Source organism: Aspergillus candidus (assembly GCF_002847045.1).
Source record: "Aspergillus candidus strain CBS 102.13 unplaced genomic scaffold BDW47scaffold_31, whole genome shotgun sequence".
Taxonomy (NCBI): Eukaryota; Fungi; Ascomycota; class Eurotiomycetes; order Eurotiales; family Aspergillaceae; genus Aspergillus; species Aspergillus candidus.
This window is the reverse complement of record NW_020194036.1, coordinates 316,358-338,246: the sequence shown is the minus strand read 5'-3', so window position 1 is coordinate 338,246 and position 21,889 is coordinate 316,358. Positions and strand designations below refer to the sequence as shown.

At 48.7% G+C, this 21,889-nt stretch overlaps 10 protein-coding genes across 10 annotated transcripts; 4 read left to right on the top strand and 6 right to left on the bottom strand.

Annotated features, from left to right (window-relative positions):
• Window positions 1-141: 141 nt before the first annotated feature.
• BDW47DRAFT_132543 (5'-methylthioadenosine/S-adenosylhomocysteine nucleosidase family protein) lies at window positions 142-1,661 on the bottom strand (the record flags this gene model as incomplete). The annotated part of the gene is made up of 2 exons (XM_024817583.1): window positions 502-1,661; window positions 142-147 (listed from the first exon to the last, which is right to left on the bottom strand). Exons 1-2 carry the CDS (start codon window positions 1,486-1,488, stop codon window positions 142-144), a joined length of 993 nt encoding a protein of 330 aa, XP_024670971.1. The 5' UTR covers window positions 1,489-1,661.
• A 2,091-nt stretch (window positions 1,662-3,752) lies between these two features.
• On the top strand, window positions 3,753-4,783 carry BDW47DRAFT_126863 (putative 3-hydroxyisobutyrate dehydrogenase; the record flags this gene model as incomplete). Its single annotated transcript, XM_024816629.1, has 2 exons — window positions 3,753-3,959; window positions 4,025-4,783. The coding sequence occupies 2 exons, from the start codon at window positions 3,753-3,755 to the stop codon at window positions 4,781-4,783; spliced, it is 966 nt and encodes a 321-aa protein (XP_024670970.1).
• A 403-nt stretch (window positions 4,784-5,186) lies between these two features.
• On the bottom strand, window positions 5,187-5,673 carry BDW47DRAFT_126862 (AhpD-like protein; the record flags this gene model as incomplete). Its single annotated transcript, XM_024816628.1, has 2 exons — window positions 5,187-5,398; window positions 5,457-5,673. 2 exons carry the CDS (start codon window positions 5,671-5,673, stop codon window positions 5,187-5,189), a joined length of 429 nt encoding a protein of 142 aa, XP_024670969.1.
• Window positions 5,674-6,190: 517 nt separating this feature from the next.
• BDW47DRAFT_132541 (acyl-CoA dehydrogenase/oxidase) lies at window positions 6,191-8,651 on the bottom strand (the record flags this gene model as incomplete). Its single annotated transcript, XM_024817582.1, has 6 exons — window positions 6,191-6,454; window positions 6,501-6,636; window positions 6,695-6,835; window positions 6,915-6,996; window positions 7,050-7,800; window positions 7,867-8,651. The coding sequence occupies 6 exons, from the start codon at window positions 8,649-8,651 to the stop codon at window positions 6,295-6,297; spliced, it is 2,055 nt and encodes a 684-aa protein (XP_024670968.1). The 3' UTR covers window positions 6,191-6,294.
• A 380-nt stretch (window positions 8,652-9,031) lies between these two features.
• On the top strand, window positions 9,032-10,841 carry BDW47DRAFT_132539 (uncharacterized protein; the record flags this gene model as incomplete). Its single annotated transcript, XM_024817581.1, has 3 exons — window positions 9,032-9,374; window positions 9,434-10,289; window positions 10,346-10,841. 3 exons carry the CDS (start codon window positions 9,032-9,034, stop codon window positions 10,839-10,841), a joined length of 1,695 nt encoding a protein of 564 aa, XP_024670967.1.
• A 424-nt stretch (window positions 10,842-11,265) lies between these two features.
• Window positions 11,266-12,847, bottom strand: BDW47DRAFT_118432 (fungal specific transcription factor domain-containing protein; the record flags this gene model as incomplete). The annotated part of the gene is made up of 2 exons (XM_024815209.1): window positions 11,266-12,378; window positions 12,431-12,847. The coding sequence occupies 2 exons, from the start codon at window positions 12,845-12,847 to the stop codon at window positions 11,266-11,268; spliced, it is 1,530 nt and encodes a 509-aa protein (XP_024670966.1).
• A 924-nt stretch (window positions 12,848-13,771) lies between these two features.
• On the top strand, window positions 13,772-15,730 carry BDW47DRAFT_118431 (putative MFS transporter; the record flags this gene model as incomplete). Its single annotated transcript, XM_024815208.1, has 5 exons — window positions 13,772-13,930; window positions 13,986-14,154; window positions 14,204-14,357; window positions 14,587-15,041; window positions 15,114-15,730. The coding sequence occupies 5 exons, from the start codon at window positions 13,772-13,774 to the stop codon at window positions 15,728-15,730; spliced, it is 1,554 nt and encodes a 517-aa protein (XP_024670965.1).
• Window positions 15,731-15,887: 157 nt separating this feature from the next.
• On the bottom strand, window positions 15,888-17,761 carry BDW47DRAFT_132538 (uncharacterized protein; the record flags this gene model as incomplete). The annotated part of the gene is made up of 3 exons (XM_024817580.1): window positions 15,888-16,274; window positions 16,390-16,542; window positions 16,598-17,761. The coding sequence occupies 3 exons, from the start codon at window positions 17,759-17,761 to the stop codon at window positions 15,888-15,890; spliced, it is 1,704 nt and encodes a 567-aa protein (XP_024670964.1).
• Window positions 17,762-18,888: 1,127 nt separating this feature from the next.
• BDW47DRAFT_126858 (uncharacterized protein) lies at window positions 18,889-19,619 on the bottom strand (the record flags this gene model as incomplete). The annotated part of the gene is made up of 2 exons (XM_024816627.1): window positions 18,889-19,493; window positions 19,550-19,619. 2 exons carry the CDS (start codon window positions 19,617-19,619, stop codon window positions 18,889-18,891), a joined length of 675 nt encoding a protein of 224 aa, XP_024670963.1.
• A 723-nt stretch (window positions 19,620-20,342) lies between these two features.
• BDW47DRAFT_132537 (thiolase-like protein) lies at window positions 20,343-21,780 on the top strand (the record flags this gene model as incomplete). Its single annotated transcript, XM_024817579.1, has 2 exons — window positions 20,343-20,833; window positions 20,892-21,780. The coding sequence occupies 2 exons, from the start codon at window positions 20,343-20,345 to the stop codon at window positions 21,778-21,780; spliced, it is 1,380 nt and encodes a 459-aa protein (XP_024670962.1).
• Window positions 21,781-21,889: the final 109 nt, after the last annotated feature.

Below are 21,889 nucleotides of genomic sequence, written 5' to 3'. Positions count from 1 at the left end.
TCTATAAATTATAATTCTCATAACTATATAGCTTTAATATTATTATAAGAAGTATATAAGATATCTTAATTATAATTCTTAAAATTTAGAATACTAGTCTACTAGTAGTCTCTCTTTTATTTATATAAAAGATCTTGTATACTAACTCTTTTTAAGAATCTATATTATTTAATATCCTGTATATAAAATAGGATATCTTATTAATTATCTAATAAAAAAAATATTATATTATTATTTTTATAAATTAATTTAACTAATTATTCAGGTCTTTAGAGAACTCTCTTAGTAAGAATTATTAAAAATAGAGAAAATACTATTAAATTTAAATATAATAATTATATAGCTTTAATAATTATTTTAGTAAAATTTAGAGATGTTTTAAAGTCTTTCAGACTTATAATCTAATAAAAATAATATAATAAAGATTATTAATTCTATAAAAGAAAAGTGATAATGAGCTTACTTATACCTAAGCTATGTCATATGAACCTATAAACGAACGATCCTTTCAACAAAAATTTCTGCCATCCTTTTCTCCACATTGGCCTGGCGAGGGGACAGTTGAGATAGAAGGTCTTTGGTATAGAGAGCAGCCGTCAGCGCAGCGTATCCTTGCCATTGATCGTTTTTGTGACTATCCGAGTAATCACAGATTCCACGAATAACCGCACACGGGAAATGATTCATTAGACCGGCTGCTTCCATCTCAAAACATAAAATGTTTTTTGTTTGGGAAAGCTTGTCACGGATCACAGCGTTCTTCATCAATTGGTTTCCTGAAGCAATTGTGCCGTAATGGATGGTGATGGCTTCAAACTGGGATCTTTCTTGCCTCACGACCAAATTCATGTGGTCGTTCACACATCCGCTTTCGCCATTGCAAATACTGTCATGCGTAAGATCAGGTTTGAATAAAAGGTCACTTGTTGGATTGGGCCTGCTGTACTTCTGTCGCAATCGTGGATTCTCGGAGAGAATGGCATTAAGCCTTTCTTCGATCTGATGCCCTTTCAGGCAATACCGTGCTTCGATTTTAGCCATTGCGCCACGTAGCGCGGCCGGAGGCTGATCAAGAACACCGGTGTAGACGAACTCCTGATCTTGAATCGACTTTCCAAAATCATATTGGAACACGCCACTCATGCTGTCCTGAGGCAGACTAACTACCACATCGCCAAGTCGAATGTCTTTTTTCGTCGGCACGCCACCACCAATGCCGACCATCAACCCAACACGAATGTTGGGAAAGCAGTGCAGCATATCCCGCGCAACGGCTGTCGCAGAGGTTGTACCATGTCCACCCTTGGGCAAAACGGCGATAACAACGTTATGATTGCCAATCCGTCCGAGAGTGTAATCGTTATAATCGTTCTGGGAGGCATCTACCGACACATCATCGTGCTCCTCATCGAGGCATGATTGTGCCGCAGCATATTCGCATGGAAGAGCACAAATCCAGCCAACCGTATAGTCGCTTGGACCGGTCATTTCGTCTTTTGTTGCCGATCTTCGAGCTAGGAGTCGTGAGCTACTGATACTGATTACAGAGAATCCGGCGTAGACAGGGAAAGTGAAGGTTGAAGCTAATCAGAAAGGCACCAGGCTAGAAAAAAATACTGGCGGGCTGTAATGCAAGATATATAAGTCAGCCTCAATGCGGGGTAAGTCGATTGCACGATGAACTGCATTTCTTCGAGCATATAGCTTAATGTCGCCTGGTCCAGAGCAACCTCGGGCGATACATCCAAATCAAGCTCGGTGTCGCAATTCGTTCTTCGACAGACTCGTGGATTTTCACGACTCCGCCTCAAAGACATTTATTCCGAGGCCGAAAACGGTCCGAAATGTATTAGAATTCGCTGAGGCGTCACAAAGGCTTTGCCATGAGCGCCATACGGGCAGCCTAACAATGGGAGCGGCAGTGGACCTTGAGAAACCGCGACGAGGATCTAAACATAATGTATCATCTCAGGTGTACGTACTTAGATATATAATCGCCGTATACTGCATACCGCTGTGGCGAGGGGTCAGTGTAGATAAATTCTACTCTAGTATCAGTAGTAGTAAGTTCCTCTACATCTCACCAACTGAGGGGTTCCTACACTGTTGTTTATTGTACTATCACACCCATCATTCATACAGAAAAAAATTGACCAAACACTATTCTGAGTGGAGGCCATGTGGTTCTTAACTTTGAACCTGGTAATCAGATACTCTGGCGGTTGTGGGCCTTCATCCGTTTCACGGTCTACTTTAAATACTCAGGGCTTGTCTTAAATGCCTTCGAATAACTCGGTTCATGGCCAAGTAGGACTCGTGCGCCTGTCCTTTCCACCAAACATTTAACAAACTGTCTGCTCCTCCACCACGCATTATAATCCCTCATCAACCTACCTGCCGGCCGGCCATCCTCGTAGTTCTCTTTAACATGGAACAAATCGGCGGTAAAGATGCTTGTGCCACTCTCCCTCATCTGTAGCTCCATCACAACACTCCCGTCTGTGTGTCCGGGACAGCGATGGAGAGTTAGTCCGGGAAAGACCTGAAAATGATCCACTGAAAAAGTGCGCCACTTGAGGCGTGACACGTCGAGATACCTTTTGGAATATAGCGATGGTTCTATGCCCGTTGCGGCTGCCCAGAACGCGTTTTTGAATTCCGCTTCGTGGACCCAGATCTCAACGTCTATCTCCAGAGTCAGTCGCTCTGTTTCCTATGCTTAGGTGCGGATGGTTCATTACCAGTGTCTAGAAAATGCTCCAGGCCCCCAGCATGGTCGAAATGCAAATGACTGAGAATGACTTTTTTCACGTCTTTGATGGACCCGGCGCCTGTGGCTTCGATGGCCGCGGGCAAGCTGTTGATCTCTTTCTGCCAGACCCGGGGCATGCATTCAATCATAGTAGAGTCCCAGTTTGAAATTGCGTCTTCGCATGACCCGGTGTCGAACAGAATAAGACCGGCCGTGGGGTGCTGGATGAGCGCGGAAAACATGACTAGTGATCTTCGCTCATGTTGCTGTGGCGGCAGATGTGCGGGGAAGATGTTCGCTCCATAAAGCACACCGGAGGCATCGCTGTCCAGACTTCCGAGATTAAGGACCTGTACGGAATTTGTTTGTATTGAGTTGGTAGATTACAAGCACTTGGGGAGAATACCCATAGTTTGGAGCCCTCGGGCATGCATGACGGCTGAAGAACAGACATATTTGATAAATTGGAATTCCAGTAGTCTAAAGTGAGATGTCAAGGTGATGGTTAAGGCTTTTATGGTCGAGCCCGGATATCACTGTGATTATTTATACTCCAGCCATTCACTCCCGGTCATGAATGTCGTGTCATTTTGCCGAACCATGGTCATATCGCCGAATAATTATCAGCTGTAGTTGAGACCTTCGCAAATTACGAAGACTAGTCATTGTTGGGGTATCAATGTGAACAAGCTCACGCATGGCAACCCTACTTCCCCAATACCCCCACTCGACCCCTCATGTTGATGCTCGTCTTACCTCGGTAGGCGACACCTTACCCAACTGAATCAACGTCATCAACAGACAAGGAGCAATCAAGGAAAGAATTTATATAGCCGAACCGTCATTATCCATTGTGGATTGACCGGCTTCCTTCCCCAACTTCCCCAACAATCTGCCCAAGAAGATGCGGACTTCGTAGGCAGCTCGTATAAATCGGAAGAGTAGTCTCTTTTGAAGCCAAAGAAACTATTAGCGTCAGTAAAATTTACCAAAAACCATCATGACTGCACTCGATTTTAGCAGAGTCGGCTTCATTGGCCTCGGAGCCATGGGAAAGCACATGGTCGAACATCTCGCCACCAAACTCCCTAATGACAGCAGCGTTTTCGTATATGACATTTCAAGCCCCCCGATCGATGAGCTAGTGGGCAGGTATCCAGGAAAGATTGTTCGAAACACATCACCGAGGAATGTAGCAGATAATTCGGTATGTCCCGGCCTACATCCATAAAGAGATAAACGATGCTCACCAACCACCTCCCTAAATAACAGACACTCATCTTTTCCATGGTTCCCGAAGGAGAACATGCCCATTGCGTATACCTTGCCCCGGAGACTGGCGTTGCAGCGGCACCCCTCCACGGCAAAATCCTCATCGACTGCTCAACAATCGACATCGCCACAAGCCTCAGCATCAAGAACCATATAACAGCTCACCACGCAACGACCTCTTTCTACGACGCCCCAGTCAGCGGCGGCACCCTCGGCGCGAAAGCCGGCACCATCGCGTTCTTCCTCGGCTGCGCGACAGACGACCCGAACCTCCCGCGTATAAGTGAATTGCTGTGTCTGATGGGAACTAAGGTCATCCCCTGCGGCGGTCCAACATCCGGCCTTGCTGCGAAGCTGTGCAACAATTACCTCTCTGGCCTAATTGCGATCGCGAGTTCCGAGGCCCTGAACATGGGGATCCGTGCTGGCCTTGACCCACGCGTACTCAACAATGTCATTGGTGCTGGGACTGCGGCGAATGCGGTCTGTGCAGATTATAATCCTTGTCCTGGAGTTGTGGCCAAGGCACCCTCAAGCAAGGGATATGAGGGTGGATTCAAGGTACAGTTGATGAAGAAGGACTTTGGGCTCGCAGTGGAGTTGGCGAAGGACGTGGGTGCGAACTTGGTGCTTGGGGAGAAGGGGCTCGAGACGTATACGGCTGCGGCGGAGGATCCGAAATGTCGGGATCGAGACTCGAGGGTTGTATTTAGGTTTATTGGCGGGGATGAAGGGTGGAAGGAGAGACTTGGAGGTTAATTAGCTGTATAGTCAGTGTAGCAACCATTGCAATCATATGAGGAGTTAGTCAAACAACTTCACTGTTATTATACCACGGGCGCCCAAGACCGACCTAGCACGATTATGTGCAACTAGCCAGAAATGCGAGTTTTATTGGCGGCTGATTGGGGTCCTGTCCGAATTGGTACGGTGATAATTTGTAGATCGTATTGTAATTCAACACCACACCGGAATCTGTTTGGCAAGATAAATTGAAGGAGCTATCCAAGTATACTTCTCTGGCATGGGCAAGCAAAAGGGTCGCATGAATGAGAGAGCGAGAGAAACTTGGGACTGGCAACAAGTAGGTGAATTGATATAGGCAAACTCCGAATACGGGATCCAGTCTAGCATAATCTTTCTCTCAACATCCAATACACGATCATGACCGTGTATATTCCCCCTTCTCGATCATCTCCAATATAGCCTTTTCCGTTACTTTCATCGCCTCAACCCCAGCCGGCACACCACAATAGATAGTCGCTTGCAGCACAGCCTCACTAATCTCTTTCTCGGTCAAACCGTTATTGATTGCGCCCCGCGTATGAATGCCTAGCTCTGGCCACGATTTTAATGCAATCAGCATGCCTATATCTGTACGCGTCACAGTAATTAGCGAAGGCTCTAGACCTGTTTTGATATATGTGCTTACTGAGAAGACTCCGCTGCTTCCTTTCAAGACCAGGTCTCGTCCAAATATGGCCCCAGCACCACTCCGTCACCAGCGCCTGGCCGGGGCGAGCAAATTCGCTGGATCCGTTCTCCAAAGCTTTATCAACGTATTGGTCTCCGACGACCGCGCGGCGGACCTCAAGGCCCTCGGAGAATAGGGTGTCATGTAAATGCTTGAGTTCCTGATTGTTTTCCATGTTCGTGAATAGAGATGGTTTAGTAATTGATGGAAGAAGGAGTGAGGATTAATATAGGGTTGGTTGAGATGTGGTGGGGCTGCCTATAAGTAGTCCCCATGGTCTTCCCCAAAGATTACCCCAAAGTTTCTACTCCCCAATGTTGGCCCCCCCAGGAATCTCCAACTCATGCAAGCTGAGCTGCGTATGCAGGAGCACTTGAGTGTATTTTCAAACCAGAGAAACATTAGACAGCCTTCTACGGTTGTCGTAACCGAGGTAATGGCATCGTGTGTAGCCACGGAGATGACACAAGCCGTAGCTAACCCAACTGTCCATTTCTGGAGTAAAATGCATTCATCATCTGCTTTCCCCTCATTATTACAATCACAAAATCGGAAATGAACTGATCTATGATCTACTTTCAAGTTGATCCATAGAACAACCGACCTGCGTTCATCTACACCCCCGTGGCCGTCCTCTATAGGTGCACAATCTATTAAATATTTACATAGTTTACTATGCACCACAATCGGCATTTCAAAGTGTATAAATATGCTATTGATTAAATTCAATCTCTAAGCCTGGCAATCCTCCGCAGAGGAAGGGAACAACTTTGCTTCGTGTCTAATTCCTTCAAAATCACATCTTGGATAGAATGCCTAGCGCATTTTCTCCAGTACCCTTGACAATCTCGTCGTCCAGGTAGTTAGGGTTAAATGTTAGTTTGTTTAACGGGTTCAGCCTGTGAGCACGATGGAATAAATCTTCGTACACCTGGCCATCAGAACGGCCCAATGCGCTATATCGGTCAGCAAACAGTCCGACAAGAGGTACAGAGGACTTACCTATCCAGGAGATAATCAGGTATCATCCAAGAATCAACGAGGTTAACCGCATGAGGCCGAATCTGGGCCATCAGGAACTGTATCTTGGCAGGTAAGGCGTCGAGACAGACTGGGGAGGCTGCACCAGAGCGAAGGACTGAAGCAGCTGTTAGTTCTTCAATTGCGGATATAGATATGATGTCAGGGTTGCTTACAGTCGTAACTCTCAGATTTTATTATCGTCAGGGCCAAGAGACGGAAAAGGTCTAGAAGCACTTCCTTTGTTAATGGCGACATATCGGGACATGAGTTCAAAGAGTCAAAGAAGGTTTTGACCATGAAAAGTTGCGCATGGGCTGTTCAATTATCAGCTTCCGCACGAATCAAAGCATACCAGTATCTCAGACGTAAGGATGTTGAAAAGGTAGAACATACATTGGCTGAGCTGGTGAAGCTGGAGTAGGATATTGTTCCATCGGCTATTTTTGACTACCCTCTCGTGGTATACCTCGTAGGCCTAATTTTGTGAGTGACGGCCATGGGCCCAACGTTCCGTTCATTTCAACATACCTGGTAGCTTGCCTTCCATTGAAAGCTCGCGCAGATATCTTCATCATTTCCCAAGATATCGAAGGTTCTCGCCACGGTACGATGCTTGATGAAATATTTGAAACCAGCATCCGTCTCGTCGGCGGGCGGGCTGTTCAAGGTCCCGACAGCAAACCTCATTTGCTTAATTAGGTGAGAGGCAGATTGCTGTGTGATCATCCAGTTATCACCCTCGACCGTGGGTTTTGCCAGATAGTCGTTGTTAAGCTGGATGAGACCACTCCCTCCACCAAACCCATGGCCTCCCATCGACCGACGACAAACCTCGATGCCATCTGCCGTCATTGTGGTGCACAGGCTCTTCAGCCCCGATGAGAGACTGTGCATATGAGCCAAACCCTGGAAGTTTCCTTGTTCAATATCATGGCGCGCTCGATGATAGCTCTCGTACATAGCACGTCCTGTATAGTGGAGTGCAAATGCGGCAGCCAGAAGCGGTAGGATTCGGATCTGCACCGTCGGATAATCGAGGACGGCGAGCTCACCACTATCGGGATCTAACGAGTCACGGTCTCGGAACTGTCGTCGGATCGCTGTATAACGAACCGCTACCGTGACAGCCCGGGCTAACGCCAACCCCGCATCGTGAACTATATTGGCTCGGACGTTCGTCATTGATCCATACACCGCTACCGGCTTCTCTGGCTTGGTAAACACGCCCGTCTCAGGATTGAGATGCGCATAACGCGACAGCAAGGCGGAGTGAGGGATTCTAAAGAGCTGAGTTAGGGTAAACCGTTCTGCGGAATAAGGCGTTTTAACAGGGTCATAACCTCACCGAAAACTGTTAAACAGCATGTATGCATTGTCCATCGTATTGTACCCGTACTTGGGTCCAATGTCTCCGATTATCACACCATCCAAGGGAAGGTGGGTTTTGAGATCCCTGACCTGAACGATGAACGCCTGCGGGCCGTGGGAAACGTAATCGCCAGCGGGCTGCGGTAGAAGTAACCTGGCCATGACAACCGCGTGGTTGGCCATCCGGCCGAGAGTACCATTCCACCACTTACTGGCAGTCAGGGTGGGACTATGAAGCACAAACTCCCCCTCCTTCATGTCCCAACGAGCTTGGAGCTCTATCCCTTGAACATTACTGCCATGACCTAGCTCCGTCTGTGCGTACGCGCCAATGATATCCCAACTCTCAATCTTAGGCAGCCAGAAATCCTTCTGCTCATCGCTGGCTTGTTCCAAGATGGTCGTGCGGAACATCTGCATGTGCAGGTGATACGGAGTCGGTTCATCCACAAGGTAATGGGCCATTTTGTAGTCCTCCAAGCTCCATTGATGAACATCTTGAAGCCGACGGATCAGTTTCCCCCGCGCAACGGCCAGTTTGAAGCGATCGATGCGTGATAACTGTGCCTGTTGTGTCTTGCTGAATAGAGGCTCCTTCAGAAGGAGAGAAAGCACCCGAGATTGTCGCTTAAGGAACCCATTATGCGCATAAAGATGGTTCGCTATTTCCGTCACAGAAATCTGAGAGTTCTTTCTTTCTCTTTCCAAGATGCTGGGGCCATTTGGCTCACTGGGTTTCAGATTATCCGGAAAGCCAGTCATGATGCCGAGCAAAGTGTAGGATTGTCTCACAAAACGGTCGATAAAAAATTCATTCAAAACCAGCTCACAAAAAAGCGTCAATGAGAAACACTTCAAAGATTGTTGGTATAGGAGCTTCGAATATTGGCAGTTTCTTGAGACTTATTAGGATCGGATGTTATACATTGCCTGGTTCTACATCAGGGAATGATCTGGCCGAGGTTGGGGAAAGGAGTTGGGGAAACCTCGGGGCCCGGAGGGGGGGCTGAATTGGGGAAATAGCAGTAAGTAGATACGGATTCATAAGCTTGCTTCTGGCTGATTTTAATCATTTAGTCGGGATCAAGCTAAGGCTAAAGCAAAGCAAAGCGACAACCTTCTCAATTCGATTTGCAGCAACAATGGCAATGTCCGGGGACAGAACATCCTTTGTCCCTCCTCATCGTGGAGATAACGTACTCCCAAATACACCCCTTTTTCATAAACTTCTACGACTAGCCAACCGCTATCCTCCTCTAATCGCAATACGGGACATACGTGGCGGCATAGAGAAAACGTACCTGCAGCTACTATCGGATGTGTTGAGCGTACGTAAAGCACTGCTTGATATATTGGATGTCAAGATTCTGCGTCAACTCGAGCAAGACACCGAAACCTACATCGCCCTCATTGCACCCGGATCGTACGCGTACACTGTTGGGTTCTTTGCGATTTTGTCCTGCGGCGCAGCTGTGGTCCCAATTGGTAAGTGTGTCTCGTGATATCGCATATGAATCAGACTAACATTAGACAACAAAATAAAGCCGTCAATTTGCCGTCGTCAGAAAGATCCTACTACCTACGTAAGGCGAGATGTGTTGCCATTCTAGTGAATGGTACCTCGAACCTAGCCCTACCAACAGCCAAACTTCCCCTGTCTGAATCCGATCCTCAAATTCCGCAGCTGTCAATCACCGCGAACCTCAACTCGCCCGATCTCTCCGCCGAGGATATTGTTCTCTCTGCCAGCCAATTCCCAAACCCCAATCAAGCGGGCTTGGTAATTTTCACTTCTGGTACTACGGGTCCCCCCAAGGGCGTAGTCCAGCGACGTGGACAGCTCTTGGAGAACGCAGAATTAATAGCAGATCACTATGGGATCACTAGTCAAGACCTGGTGCAGCACTCGCTCCCCGTGCATCACGCCACCGGCATCGGCATCACTCTGCTTCCGTATCTGGTCTCTGGTGCATGTGTTGAGTTCAGCGGCGGTAGTTTTGATGCCTCTTGGACATGGGATCGATGGCGTCAAGGCGGCCTTACCGTGTTCTCCGGTGTCCCCACGCTGTACTCACGACTAAAGCAGCATTTCGAAGACGTAATCGCCTTACTCCCTCCCCAGGAGCAAGCGGCCTATGTCGAAGGGGCTCGGAAGCTCCGCATCCTCCTCTGTGGGACGTCTGCGTTACCCGACCCCGTCCAACAATTTTGGACAGAATTAATGGACGGAAAGCCTATTCTAACTCGCTATGGTGCCACTGAGATTGGGTCAATCTTCAAGGTCGATCTTGATCCAGAGGGCACACCCGCAAACAGTGTCGGGCGGCTCGAGCCTGGCGTATCAGCCAAGGTCTCTGACGAGGGCTTACTGATGGTGAAAGGGCCCTTCATGTTCTCCAAGTACATCTCCCTGTTCCGATTCTGTGTCCGTTTGACCTGATCTAACGGTAAAGAAGATACCTCTTCGACGAACAAGAAACGGCAAACTCACATGACCCTGAGGGCTATTTCCAAACCGGGGACGTGGTCCGCAAGGAGGGTATGTACTACTCGATTTTGGGTCGTGCATCAGTCGATATTATCAAGTCCGGTGGCTACAAAATATCTGCGCTCGACATCGAGCGAGAGATACTGGGTTTAGAGTATATCTTCGAGGTAATGGTGGTAGGAGTCCCAGACGATGAATTTGGAGAAAGGGTGGCTGCTGTCGTCTGTCTATCTGCCAAGCACCGGGAGAAGAGACTGACGTTAGATACCTTGAGGGCCGATCTTCGCAGTCGTTTGGCAGGGTACAAGATTCCCACACTATTGCGTATCCTCAGCGGAGAGCTCCCGAAATCAGCGACTGGCAAAGTGCAAAAGAAGATTCTGGGGCCGCGGTTCTTTCACAAGAACTATCAGACAGATCCGGATGTGGAAATGTGGAGAAAGAGTTTGAGGGCCCGGATTTAGGCTGGTACGGTCGGGATACCATCTGTCACGGACTCATAGGCTCTCCTAATAGTTGTAAAAAGAATCATGACCGGTGAATATCATGAGTTGGGGATTCCGAGGTTGCCTATTTACATTTTTGGAGAAATTTTCCAAACGGCCCACGGAAACAACACATAGTCAACAACTTTTTGCGGCACCACTTATACGATATATATATCTGATTTCTGATTTCAATCCACACTTATTTATCAGTGTCGTGGCTTCTGGATCAAAGAATCTGTGATATATTCCATTTTGGCGATTACTGCTGCGCATCAATACCCAGGTAACTCCCGCGTGAGCATTTACTACTTGTGCTTGTTCAAGTCATAATCTTTTCCCACGGCCGATGAAAAGGCTGGCTCTTGAAAGAACGCTTTTTTAGCAGCACAGCCCCTTGATACTATTCATAACCGAGTGTGCGGTGAAGGCACCGTAACTCGTTATTTGTCAAGACTTTCTCGAACAGCCATGGTGCTCTAGGCCATATCTCCACCACATTATGTCCCAAAGTATCGCCGCAGATCGCAAACTCCAGGAAGTGAGCGACAGTCTCTGCGATAATATATATTTTCCCCATCCTTTTCAGTACTTTCAGGCAACAATGGAAGGAGCGAAACCCGGCCGTCCACAGATCCATCTTTCCCGATCGAATGTTGAAAACATGGACTGTAATAACCGGTAGCAGCAAGGCTACTGCTGTGGTCGGTAGATATTGGATCGAATCGGTGCTGTCCAGGCTCTCAGTGATATTTGTGATACCTTGGATGGTATCTTGGGTCTTAACATCGGGGAAATCCGGTAGGTGCGTTCTTTTCGAGATTATCCCTTCCCTTTGGGGCCTTTGGAGGCGGCACAGGAGACTTTTCGCCGCCAAAAAGAGAATCCTAAGCCATGCTTGGTATGCCAGGAGGGACCTTTCCGCCTCTGAGATCTCTAGATATGTCGGTGGTTGGTATTGAACTCCTGTCGGAAGGGCCTCATTCCAGCGGTCGAGTCTCATATCACAGGTTTTCAGTGGGTCGCATCCGGCACTTATGTTGGAGCCATCCACCGAGAGTACTTGGCTGACGATGATACAAAATTTCGTCTTCTCGATGAAGATCTGCGACCACTGTTTTTGATAGTGAGTGCTTCGAGCCATTTTGAAGCCGAGATGGTTAGTAACGTCAATCCCCGAGCGGATAGGATTGAGGAACTCAAAGTCGTTGAGTGTAAGTAATGACAGATTCTGGATATCGCCCCTGATCATCGGAGCTTGTCGCAAGGTGAATGCAACCAGTTGGTCACGCGTGTATAGACACCACCATAATCGCCTACGCAAGCGCTGCATCGCCGGTGGGAGTGTCGGATCCGGTTCGTAATTCAGACCGATTGACACCGCGCAAGATAGTCCAATTTCGAGCCAATAGCGGGCGTCTTTCGGGTCGTCCGGGGCTTCGTGCCAATATGTGAGAAGCAGTGCTGCCTGAATCAAGACAATTCGATCTGTCTCTATATCGAAATTATATAGAATCTACGGTAGAAGAATGAGATAGGGTTGGGGCAAGAGAGGGTTGGCTCGGTACCTTGGCTTTTTCGTAGAACCCCTGTCGAGATTGCTTTCGGGAAACAAGCCAGTCGGAGTCTCGATTCCCAGGCTCGATGAAAGCAGCACTCGAGAACATGACCGCGTGGAATAGTAATAGACTAACCTTGCCCCGTTTGCCATTGCTTTCAATGGCCTCGACGAATGGATTGATATCTAACAATGGCATGTAAGGATGAACGTTGTGCACAAACGTCACCAGCAGCTCATTGCGAAGAGCCAAGTTCGGGACATCAAACACCCCTTTTCCCACCAGATATTCCATGTCTTCTGATGGAATAGAATCTGGAATCTCTGTCGTGTAGGCTGGACGCAAATCAGGACATTGCAAAGGGTCCAGGACCTTTACCCCAAGTACTTGCTCGGCTGTAGTGAGGATGTTGTCCAATGGCCTCATCCAAGGGACGGGATATGGAAAAGGTGCTTGGAAGCCGATCTGGGCATCCTGCATCTCACCACTAGCTTATCACTGTTAGTCTTGGACAGGGGTTTGCGGCCGCGAAGTCATCTCAAACACTGCCCGTACCTGCAAACAGGGACCAATAGTTTTGGGGAATCAAGTCATGGGAGGTCGTCTTTTTAGATCTTTTACTTAGTGTCAAAATGCACATTCCGTTCTCCCGTCAATGGACCTTAAATGATTATCCACTTACTGGGTGAATTTGTCCACTGGGGGACATTGAACACCCCATCCTTGACATGTACGGCAATCATGTTCCGTGGTTTCCCTGCAACAGATATTGTTGGTTAAGCAATAACCGCACTGATGGATGAGAGGGCCCATGATTCGAACTATATCATCCAACACGTTAATCCTTAGAGTGACCCGGTCTGAAGCTTTGAAGGGAAAGAATGAACTACCGAGAGGGACCGTCGCGTCAGTTCGCTTAAACGTATTCCCCCGCAATTTCCTTCCCCAATGTGGGTCGTTGGGGAAATGTCATTCTGTTCTTTTGACCCACAATGTACTATTCCAGTAAGGTTCCGTACATATATATCCGTGCATCAATATTGTCTAGCTAATCATGAGCCATCACACTCCCCCGCAATCTGATTGCCGCTCAAAGTGGACCCTCAAGTCTGTGCACACAAATAGTTTGACCAAGCTGCAATTATAGAGCCGAATAAAGTAAAAGAATTGCGGCACTGTATTGAGTGTTTCCCCAATCTTAGATCGCCACCTCAGAAAAGCCCTATAAATATCTGTAGCCGAGCCACTCGAAGAAGCAGGGTGCCCACGACTACAAAACTGCCATCTTTCATCTTTACTCTCGTTCAAGTTTGCAATATGTCGGACACAATAAGAACGAATGACAGTCTCATGACCGCCGGAGATGAGAAGGAACTCGAGTGCATTCATCAGGAGAGCGTCCCCAGGATCGTCACTATAGAGAACATCCGTGTTCTCGGGCTGGATCCAGCCGATGAACAATTCTACATGAGCTTCTCCGCAGAGGACAGGAAAAAGATCACACGCAAGGTTGGAATACGGGGTGCACATACATTCATGAAGTGATCGTCGGCTAATTCATTAGATTGACGTTCGCTTGATCCCCGTGCTGGCTTTGCTGTACCTTCTATCTCATCTCGACCGCGCCAATATCGGCAACGCAAAGATCGAAGGACTCGTGGAAGATCTCAGGATGGATGGACTTGAGTGGAACGTGGCACTCAGTGTCTTCTTCATCCCATATATTTTACTGGGTAGGTCTTGTGTTCAATCTCTGCACAGCCAAGCAGCTAATCAACTCAGAGATTCCAAGTAATATGTTCCTCAAACGCCTCCGGAGACCGAGTACCTATCTAGGAGTTCTGATAGTTACCTGGGGTACTGTTATGACTTTGACTGGAGTCGTGCAGAACTTCGCAGGCTTAGTGGCTACCCGGATCTTTCTTGGAGTTTTTGAGTGCGTTTTGATACCCAGTCACACAGTGGCACAGCAAAAGCTGGGCATACCCTAAGCTACACGAGCAGATTACCTAGAATACCGGGCCTAGGTTGCCTTCTGTGGTTTGATAGGTACTAGCACCTCGAGTATGCTAGGCTTGGTTTGCTCCGCTTTGGGGATGTCCAATTCTTTGCTGTGTCCTCCAACAAGGATGATCATTATACTGACGCATTTTGCCAATCGGCAGATCCGGATTTTTCCCCGGGGCAGTTTACTTGTGCTCCTTTTGGTACATGCCACGAGACCTCACCACCCGATTAGCCTGTTTCTATTGTGCAAGTGCACTTTCGGGTGCCTTCTCAGGGGTACTCGCCGCTGGGATTGCGAAAATGGATGGTGCAGGGGGATATGAGGGCTGGCGGTGGATCTTCATACTCGAGGGACTTGCAACCGTCGTGGTAGGGGTTGCTTCATTCTTCCTCCTGATTGATACCCCGGGAATGTCGTCGAGATGGCTGGATGCGGATGAGATCAGGTATCTTGAGCTGCAGCTGTTTATCAAAGATGGAGGCGCATTTGAAGAGACAGACCAAGAGGTCGATAACAAACAGAACCGGCTGAAAGACCTGTTTGCCGTTCTCACTAACTGGAAGATGTATGGCTTTGGGTACATTCTTCTATGCCAGACGGCTTGCTCATACGGTTCGTCGTTTCCTTGGAGAATTTCATACAAGAAAATTCGCACATAGGGGATATTGAGAACATTCTCCATAGGTACGAAGTTTACACTTCCCACGATAACCAAGGCTATGGGGTACAGCAACACCAACGCACAGTTCATGACGGTACCACCCTATGTTGTCGGCGCCATTTCCGCCGTATGCTTCTCTCTACTTTCCGACCGCTTTCACTGGCGCATGCCGTTTGTCGTAACCCCCCTTGCCCTGGTGACAGTCGGATATAGCATTATTCTGTCCCTCGATGGCAAGCTCGGTGAGAATAGCGGCCTGGCCCTCTTCTCGATGATCTTCGTGTGCTTAGGTCTCTACCCCACCCACCCGGCGGTATCGTCGTGGTCATCCAGCAATCTACCATCGTCAAGCCAACGGTCAATCGGGTTAGCTTTTAACATATGCGTCGGAAATATTGGAGGCATCATTGGAAGCTTTATGTATATCGATGAGGAGGGTCCGGCGTATCATACAGGATTTGGCTTGTCTGTGGCTCTAGCGGGTACAAGCTTGATCGTGGCTGCGGTGTTGGATTTGCATTTCTATCTTCAAAACAAAAAGAGAGCACGTGTGTCGGAAGACGAAATCAAGCGGCAGCATACGGGTGCCGAGCTGATGGCCATGGGTGAAAAATCACCGCTGTTTATATATACCCTGTGAAAGCTTTCGGCCTGTTCTCTGCTGCCCGCCAACATGGAGGGTCAGGAATTGCGTGCATTAACGGAGGGCAAAGGGGAGTGAGAATCAAGAACAATTCCGAATTGTGCATCGTCATGGAAATCCTCTCCAAGTTTGCCCTCGGTGTAATCTAATGTGGTCATAACCCCCCCATCTCTATCGACTCTGCCATTTTGAGAAGGACACGCCGAACCAAATCGACAACCTTCCACGTCCGCACGCTTTGGAGGATGGTCGCCCATGCAAGAGCTACCCTTCCAGCTAAGAACCCCGGTGCATTATGGAACCCGGCAACGTCTCCGTTAGGCAAGCATATCTCAAACTCCATCAGGAGCTCTTGTATCCCGGCAAGAACATCGTACTCATCGGTATCCAGCGGCGGACTCACCTCCCCGGCTGTGACACGTAGGAATTCGCTCAATATATACGTGTATTCTACTGAACAGATAGCATGGACCACCGACCAGTTGCGTTCCTGGCCAATGAGGAAGATTCCTTGTTCCAAAGGAGGGAGAAGTGCAGCCATCTAGGGTAGTCGAGTTAGCTTGTTTCATATGCCTCGAAGGAGATGCCACATGCGGAGATCGAGATGTAGAATAAATAATGTCATGAAAGACAGGGTTTGGAAAAGGGGAGCAGACCGCTTGCCGAGCCGCCATCGTCAATAAAGGGTTCCTGGATAGACGAGGAAGTCGTTGTAGACGATCAATAATTATTGTTTCATCCTGCTCGATCAGGGACCTTGCGGGCCCAATGTTGACGAGTAGTCGGATATATGCGAGGCGATACAAAGCCTAGATGGAATTAAGTAAGTTGGTGTTTGTCCAGACGCATTAGTCCACTTCTTACCACCGAGTTGGCGACAATCGGCTCACTCTGGACGATAGTATTGAGTGACGACCCTGTATCTTGCTCACAGCTGGATCTCCACCGCTTTAGGGCTCGTTGAACTGAGAGGAGTTGCTCTACAGAGGCTTGGCCTCCCAGGTCATTGATTTGCGTGACTTGATGCAGGTAGAAAATGTGTTGCAGAATAGCGTGTATCATGACGTGACCTCCTAACGCGGAGCAAGCGGGAATCTCTGTATCTGAGCGGAATAAGAGCCCGAAGTGATCATGAAACATAAGAGGTCTTTCAGACTCTCGGTGGATCATTTCCCAGCTCTCAGCATTCGGTGCTTGCCATTCCTCTGCTTGACATGGTAGTTGAAGCCGAATATCTGCGAGCAGTGTTGCTGATGGTACATTTGTGGATATGGAACGGAGGACAAAAATGCAAAAGATCGACAGCTTGGTACGCCTGGCGCTCTCATGGCGTAACCAACTCTCCCACGAGCATAGACTACAAACATGTTCAGATAGCCCTTGCTGTTGCATTAAGGGGGCAAGAAGGCTCTGGATAGTTGCGATATCTCTCGAGCGCCTTTGATTTGCTTCGCCCAATAATGCCACCACCATGAGATAAAAGAGGGCCTGCATGGTTTCAATCAAAGGATAGGCATGGCAGTCCTGGCACATCTTTGGCTCCAGTGTGTGATTTTGAGGGCCGAAGAATAACTGTTCCCTCGGCACTTGATCTTCTGAGACCTGCACTGGCGCCCCCCTCCCTCTGTATCTAGTATTGCACCTCATTTCACGGCGATCGAGTTTCTCCAAGATAACATCCCGAGTAAGGTCGAACATCCTGTGACCCTCACGAGACTCGAGGCAATACTGACAGCCCACCGTGGCCATTGCTAATGTTAGTTCGGGTGCCATGTTTCTGATCGATAAGGTCTGCGAGTGGACGATCGGATAATGTGGATGAAAGTCGGTCAAGAATCTGTGCAGATACCGTGACAGTGCAGTTCGAGAAGGCAGCTCGTACCTCGCACTTTTTGCATGCTGAGGAACATCAAGTTCTGGTAGTTGGTCAGCCAGCCAGAGCCAATCCTCATCGCTGATCTTCGGAAATGTCGCTGTGTGTGCATCGTTGCGATGGGTTTCGGCTGGCGGTGACCACATGCGCGACATCCTGTCTGCGAGACTTAATGGTTGATGCTGGCGCTCATAACTTCTGTCCCATGTTGTATTACATTCAGTCGTTGGGCATGCACGCGGAAGTGCGGGGGGCCTGTTTGACTCTCCGTCCGAAGTAGTGGTGCTGGGATCCCGCTCAAGCGACGGCAAGTGAGGTGAAAATAATAAGGTGGCATTGTTCGCAAAGTCCTGACCGAGATAGGTATTTCCTTCAACATACTCTAGAGCACTATCGTCCACATTTGCCGGTGGTAAGGGGCCAGGCCTTGTCCTTTGGTCTGTCTGCTGCCCATTGGGTTCAGTGATAGATACTGGAGATCGCGTATCCTCAGTCCTATGCAATTCTACCATTGGAGGCTTCAGCTATCTTATCCCAACCAGCGCATCATATGTGTAAGGATATCTCACCATTGTCATGGACCAATGGTATCGTGGATCCTAAAGGTGGATCGTTCTCAACGGTTAAACCATTGTGCGAGATATTACGGTGTCGTCTCAGCAGGTCCCTAGCAAGATGTTAGGGTTAATATACAATTTTGTCACGAAGATACTCCGTGGTAGCTTCGGATGTATTACTTTCGACGGCAAGCATAGGTGCACAGGGTGCAACGATAAGGTTTATGCCCGTAGTCTGGCGAGAATTAGAAGCTTGACGTTATGGATATCGTTGGTATAGAATTGACTCACGAATATTTCTATGACGTTGCAGGTGCTCTTTTCTGCTAAATTGGTGCTGGCAGATACCACAAGTGAATCGTTTTGCTCTTCCGGGAGTGCGGCCGCCTACATCTGCCGCTCGAGGAGTATCCGTTTCATTTGGGGAACTTAGCGGAACAAAAGACATTTGGAGTCAAAGCGGAGGGGGTAAACAGGGAAGAGAGAAACCAATGAATCACAAAACCTGGGGAGTGTTTAAACTTACTGGCGGGGATCGGCCTCGGTTACTGACTGGATTCCATTCACCAATTGCGGGGTTGGCCGAGATTAACGTCACCGTTGATCCTTCTGCTTCATCTTCTCTAGTAATTAAGAACGACTACAGACACTGTTTATCTTGCGACACACTCCGGCGCTAAAACACTTCTAGTCATTCTCTATTCCTTTGTATCTCACGGTACTCATTATGCATATTTACGACAGAACTTCAAAACGGTCTCATACCCCTGCTCATACTTCCTGCGGACCTCGATATCCTGCAAATCTGATCTGGCGGCCATCCAACCGTGGATCTGTGTGGAAAATGTCTCTACATAATTAGGTACCCGCAGGTTGTTGCAGAAAGACTGCACGTCCTTCCCGTCTTCGTCCTTCGAAGCGAGAACTGCCATCGGCACAGTCACCGATCTTGCATCTTCTGGTGCCAGCATGGCTGGATGGCACTGAATGGCAGCCTTGAATGGACTTCCTTGGCCGGAAGCCAGACAAGCCATCTTTCCTCCCCAGCAGTACCCCAGAATGGACCAAGACTCGAACTCTCCACTCGCGGCCAATTTATTTGCCGCAGCTACAATTCCTGGTAGCCTCGCTAGAGCCTTTTCGGGTGTGGCCTTCGTCTGGAAGAAAGTCTCAAGATTCTTCTCGTGCTTAGTGCATGTTGGTGGAAACCAGGTGATATCGGCTGGTTCGCCCTCGAAAAAGTCGGGCATGAACACACGGTATTTTTGTTCGTCTGAATCCGATAAGATATCACTACCTTGAATTGTCTGCTCAAAGAATCCGAAGATATCTGCCGAGAATTAGGATGGAACCGAGTCACCACGCGATACAGGGGCGCTTGTTTACCATAGATAACCAAAATTGCCTTTGTGGCCGACTTGGGACCGGTGATGTCTTTGAAGGTCAGCAAAAGCATGTCCGTCGTCAATAGACAGCATTCAGATGCTTACATGTCTTTAAACCATCGATAGATTTGAATTCCCCTTTGGCTTGGTATCCTGTAGGAATAACGGGGGGGATGCTGAGGCGATCAATATACATTTCACTCTAAACGACCGAGAAGCAATTGACCTACGAACAGCACGCAGCACTAGTGGGAGACATCACGGTGCAGTCAACGGATTTCAACAATAGAATTCAAAACAAAGGGCTGGATTCAAATGGTCGAAGCAGGCACTTTGAAACCAAAGGCAGTACGTGCCTATATATGAGATACTAGTTAGCTTGCGAAGAGGAGCCAGATCTACACTATACTTGGAAGCAAGATCGGCATTTCCCCAAGAGTGGGTCGCCTCGGTTTGCAATACTGGTAGTTCGCGGGGTTTACCCCAAAGCCAAGTCTCAAAGGGAAAAAAGAAACAAGTGAAACACAAATAGCGGAGATGATCTTCCACCCCCTCTCCCCGCTGCCGACGGGGAAGTACCCCAAAGAATTCCAACTGAGAGGTTACGCCTGTGTGTTGTTGACCTATAGACCTAGGTCATTCCGAATAGCCTCGGGCCTCTGGTACATGCTCGGAGAAAGTACCTGTGACAATTACACACTGCCCACATTGTCAATTATAAATACAATGCGCTGTGACGTCGTGATTTGGTTCAACAGCCCAAGTCACATCAGGTTCAACCAGTCTCGCCAAAAATGAATTCCAGCAATAATAAAACATTCGTCCTAGGGGTGGGCATGACCCAGTTTCTGTCACCACGGGAGGCGAGACACTACCCCGAGCTGGGCTTTGAAGCAGGTGTCAAGGCTATGCTTGACGCGCAGATCACGTACGATGATGTTCAGACTGGAATCGCCTGCTACTGCCACGGCGACTCCTGCTACGGTCAGCGCGTCTTCTACCAGTTCGGGATGACATCCATTCCGATTTTCAATACGAACAATGCATGCGCCACAGGTTCCACGGGACTTTTCCTCGCCCGAACACTGATTCAACGTGGGGCTGCGGACTGTGTCCTGGTTGTCGGTTTCGAACAGATGCGCCCCGGTTCAATCAAGAGTGTCTGGGATGACCGCCCCCACCCTGTTGGCCCGTTGCAATCGCTCATGGAGAAGGAATTCGGAAAGCACTCCAGTCCACGGAATGCCCAGTTTTTTGGCAACGCTGGTACCGAGTATATGAGAAGGTTCGTCGACGTTTTCCCTGTTTGATCATGTGGCATGATTGGCTAATGCCTAGCGTAGGTACGGTGCCCGGAATGAAGACTTCGCTGAAATCGCGCGCATCTCGCATGAACACTCCACACGCAACCCATATGCTCAGTTCCGCACGGAATATACCCTAGAGGGGATTATGAACTCGACACAGATTCATGGTCCATTGACCAAACTGCAGTGCAGTCCCACAAGTACAGGTGCTGCGGCGGCGGTGCTGGTTTCCGAGAGATTTCTCGAGGCTAGGCCGCATTTGAAGTCGCAAGTAGTTTCGATAGCCGGCCAGGCAATGCAGACCGACCCTGTCTCCACATACTCCGGCAGTGCCATGGATCTTGTGGGCTTTCAGATGACGCAAAGGGCCGTCAAGGCCGCACTGAACGAAGCGCGTCTCACACCCCAAGATGTCAAAGTGTGCGAGCTCCACGACTGCTTTTCCGCCAACGAGATGGTTCTTCTAGACGCAATAGGTTTCAGTGGCACCGGAAAGGCGCACGAAATGGTGCGCCGCGGAGACATCACCTACGGTGGCAAGGGGCCTGTAATCAATCCATCAGGGGGGTTGATCTCAAAGGGCCACCCTCTCGGGGCGACTGGGCTGGCGCAGTGCGCGGAGCTGGTATGGCAGTTACGCGGCTGGGCAAACAATCGTCTGGTTGACAAAGCTGACATTGCCCTACAACACAATCTGGGGCTTGGTGGTGCTGTTGTTGTGACTGTTTATAAACGAATGGATGGAGGAAAGGCTGAACGCTTTTCCGATGAAGATGTCAAAAGAATGTCTCCTCACGCGGGTTACAACCCAGCAGTTGAAGCGAGGTATATCACTCCTGAACAGATCGATCGGGTCCGCAGCAAGGTGAATCGTGACGACCATGTTTTTGCAGACACCGCCGCACGGCTCTCTGCCCGTATTTGATGTGCTTGAACACGTTAGCCTTATCTCAAGGGCATCAGATACGGCTACAAGAGCTATGTGGAACCATAGAATGTATTATTCCATGATCGAAAGTAATCATATCGAAAGC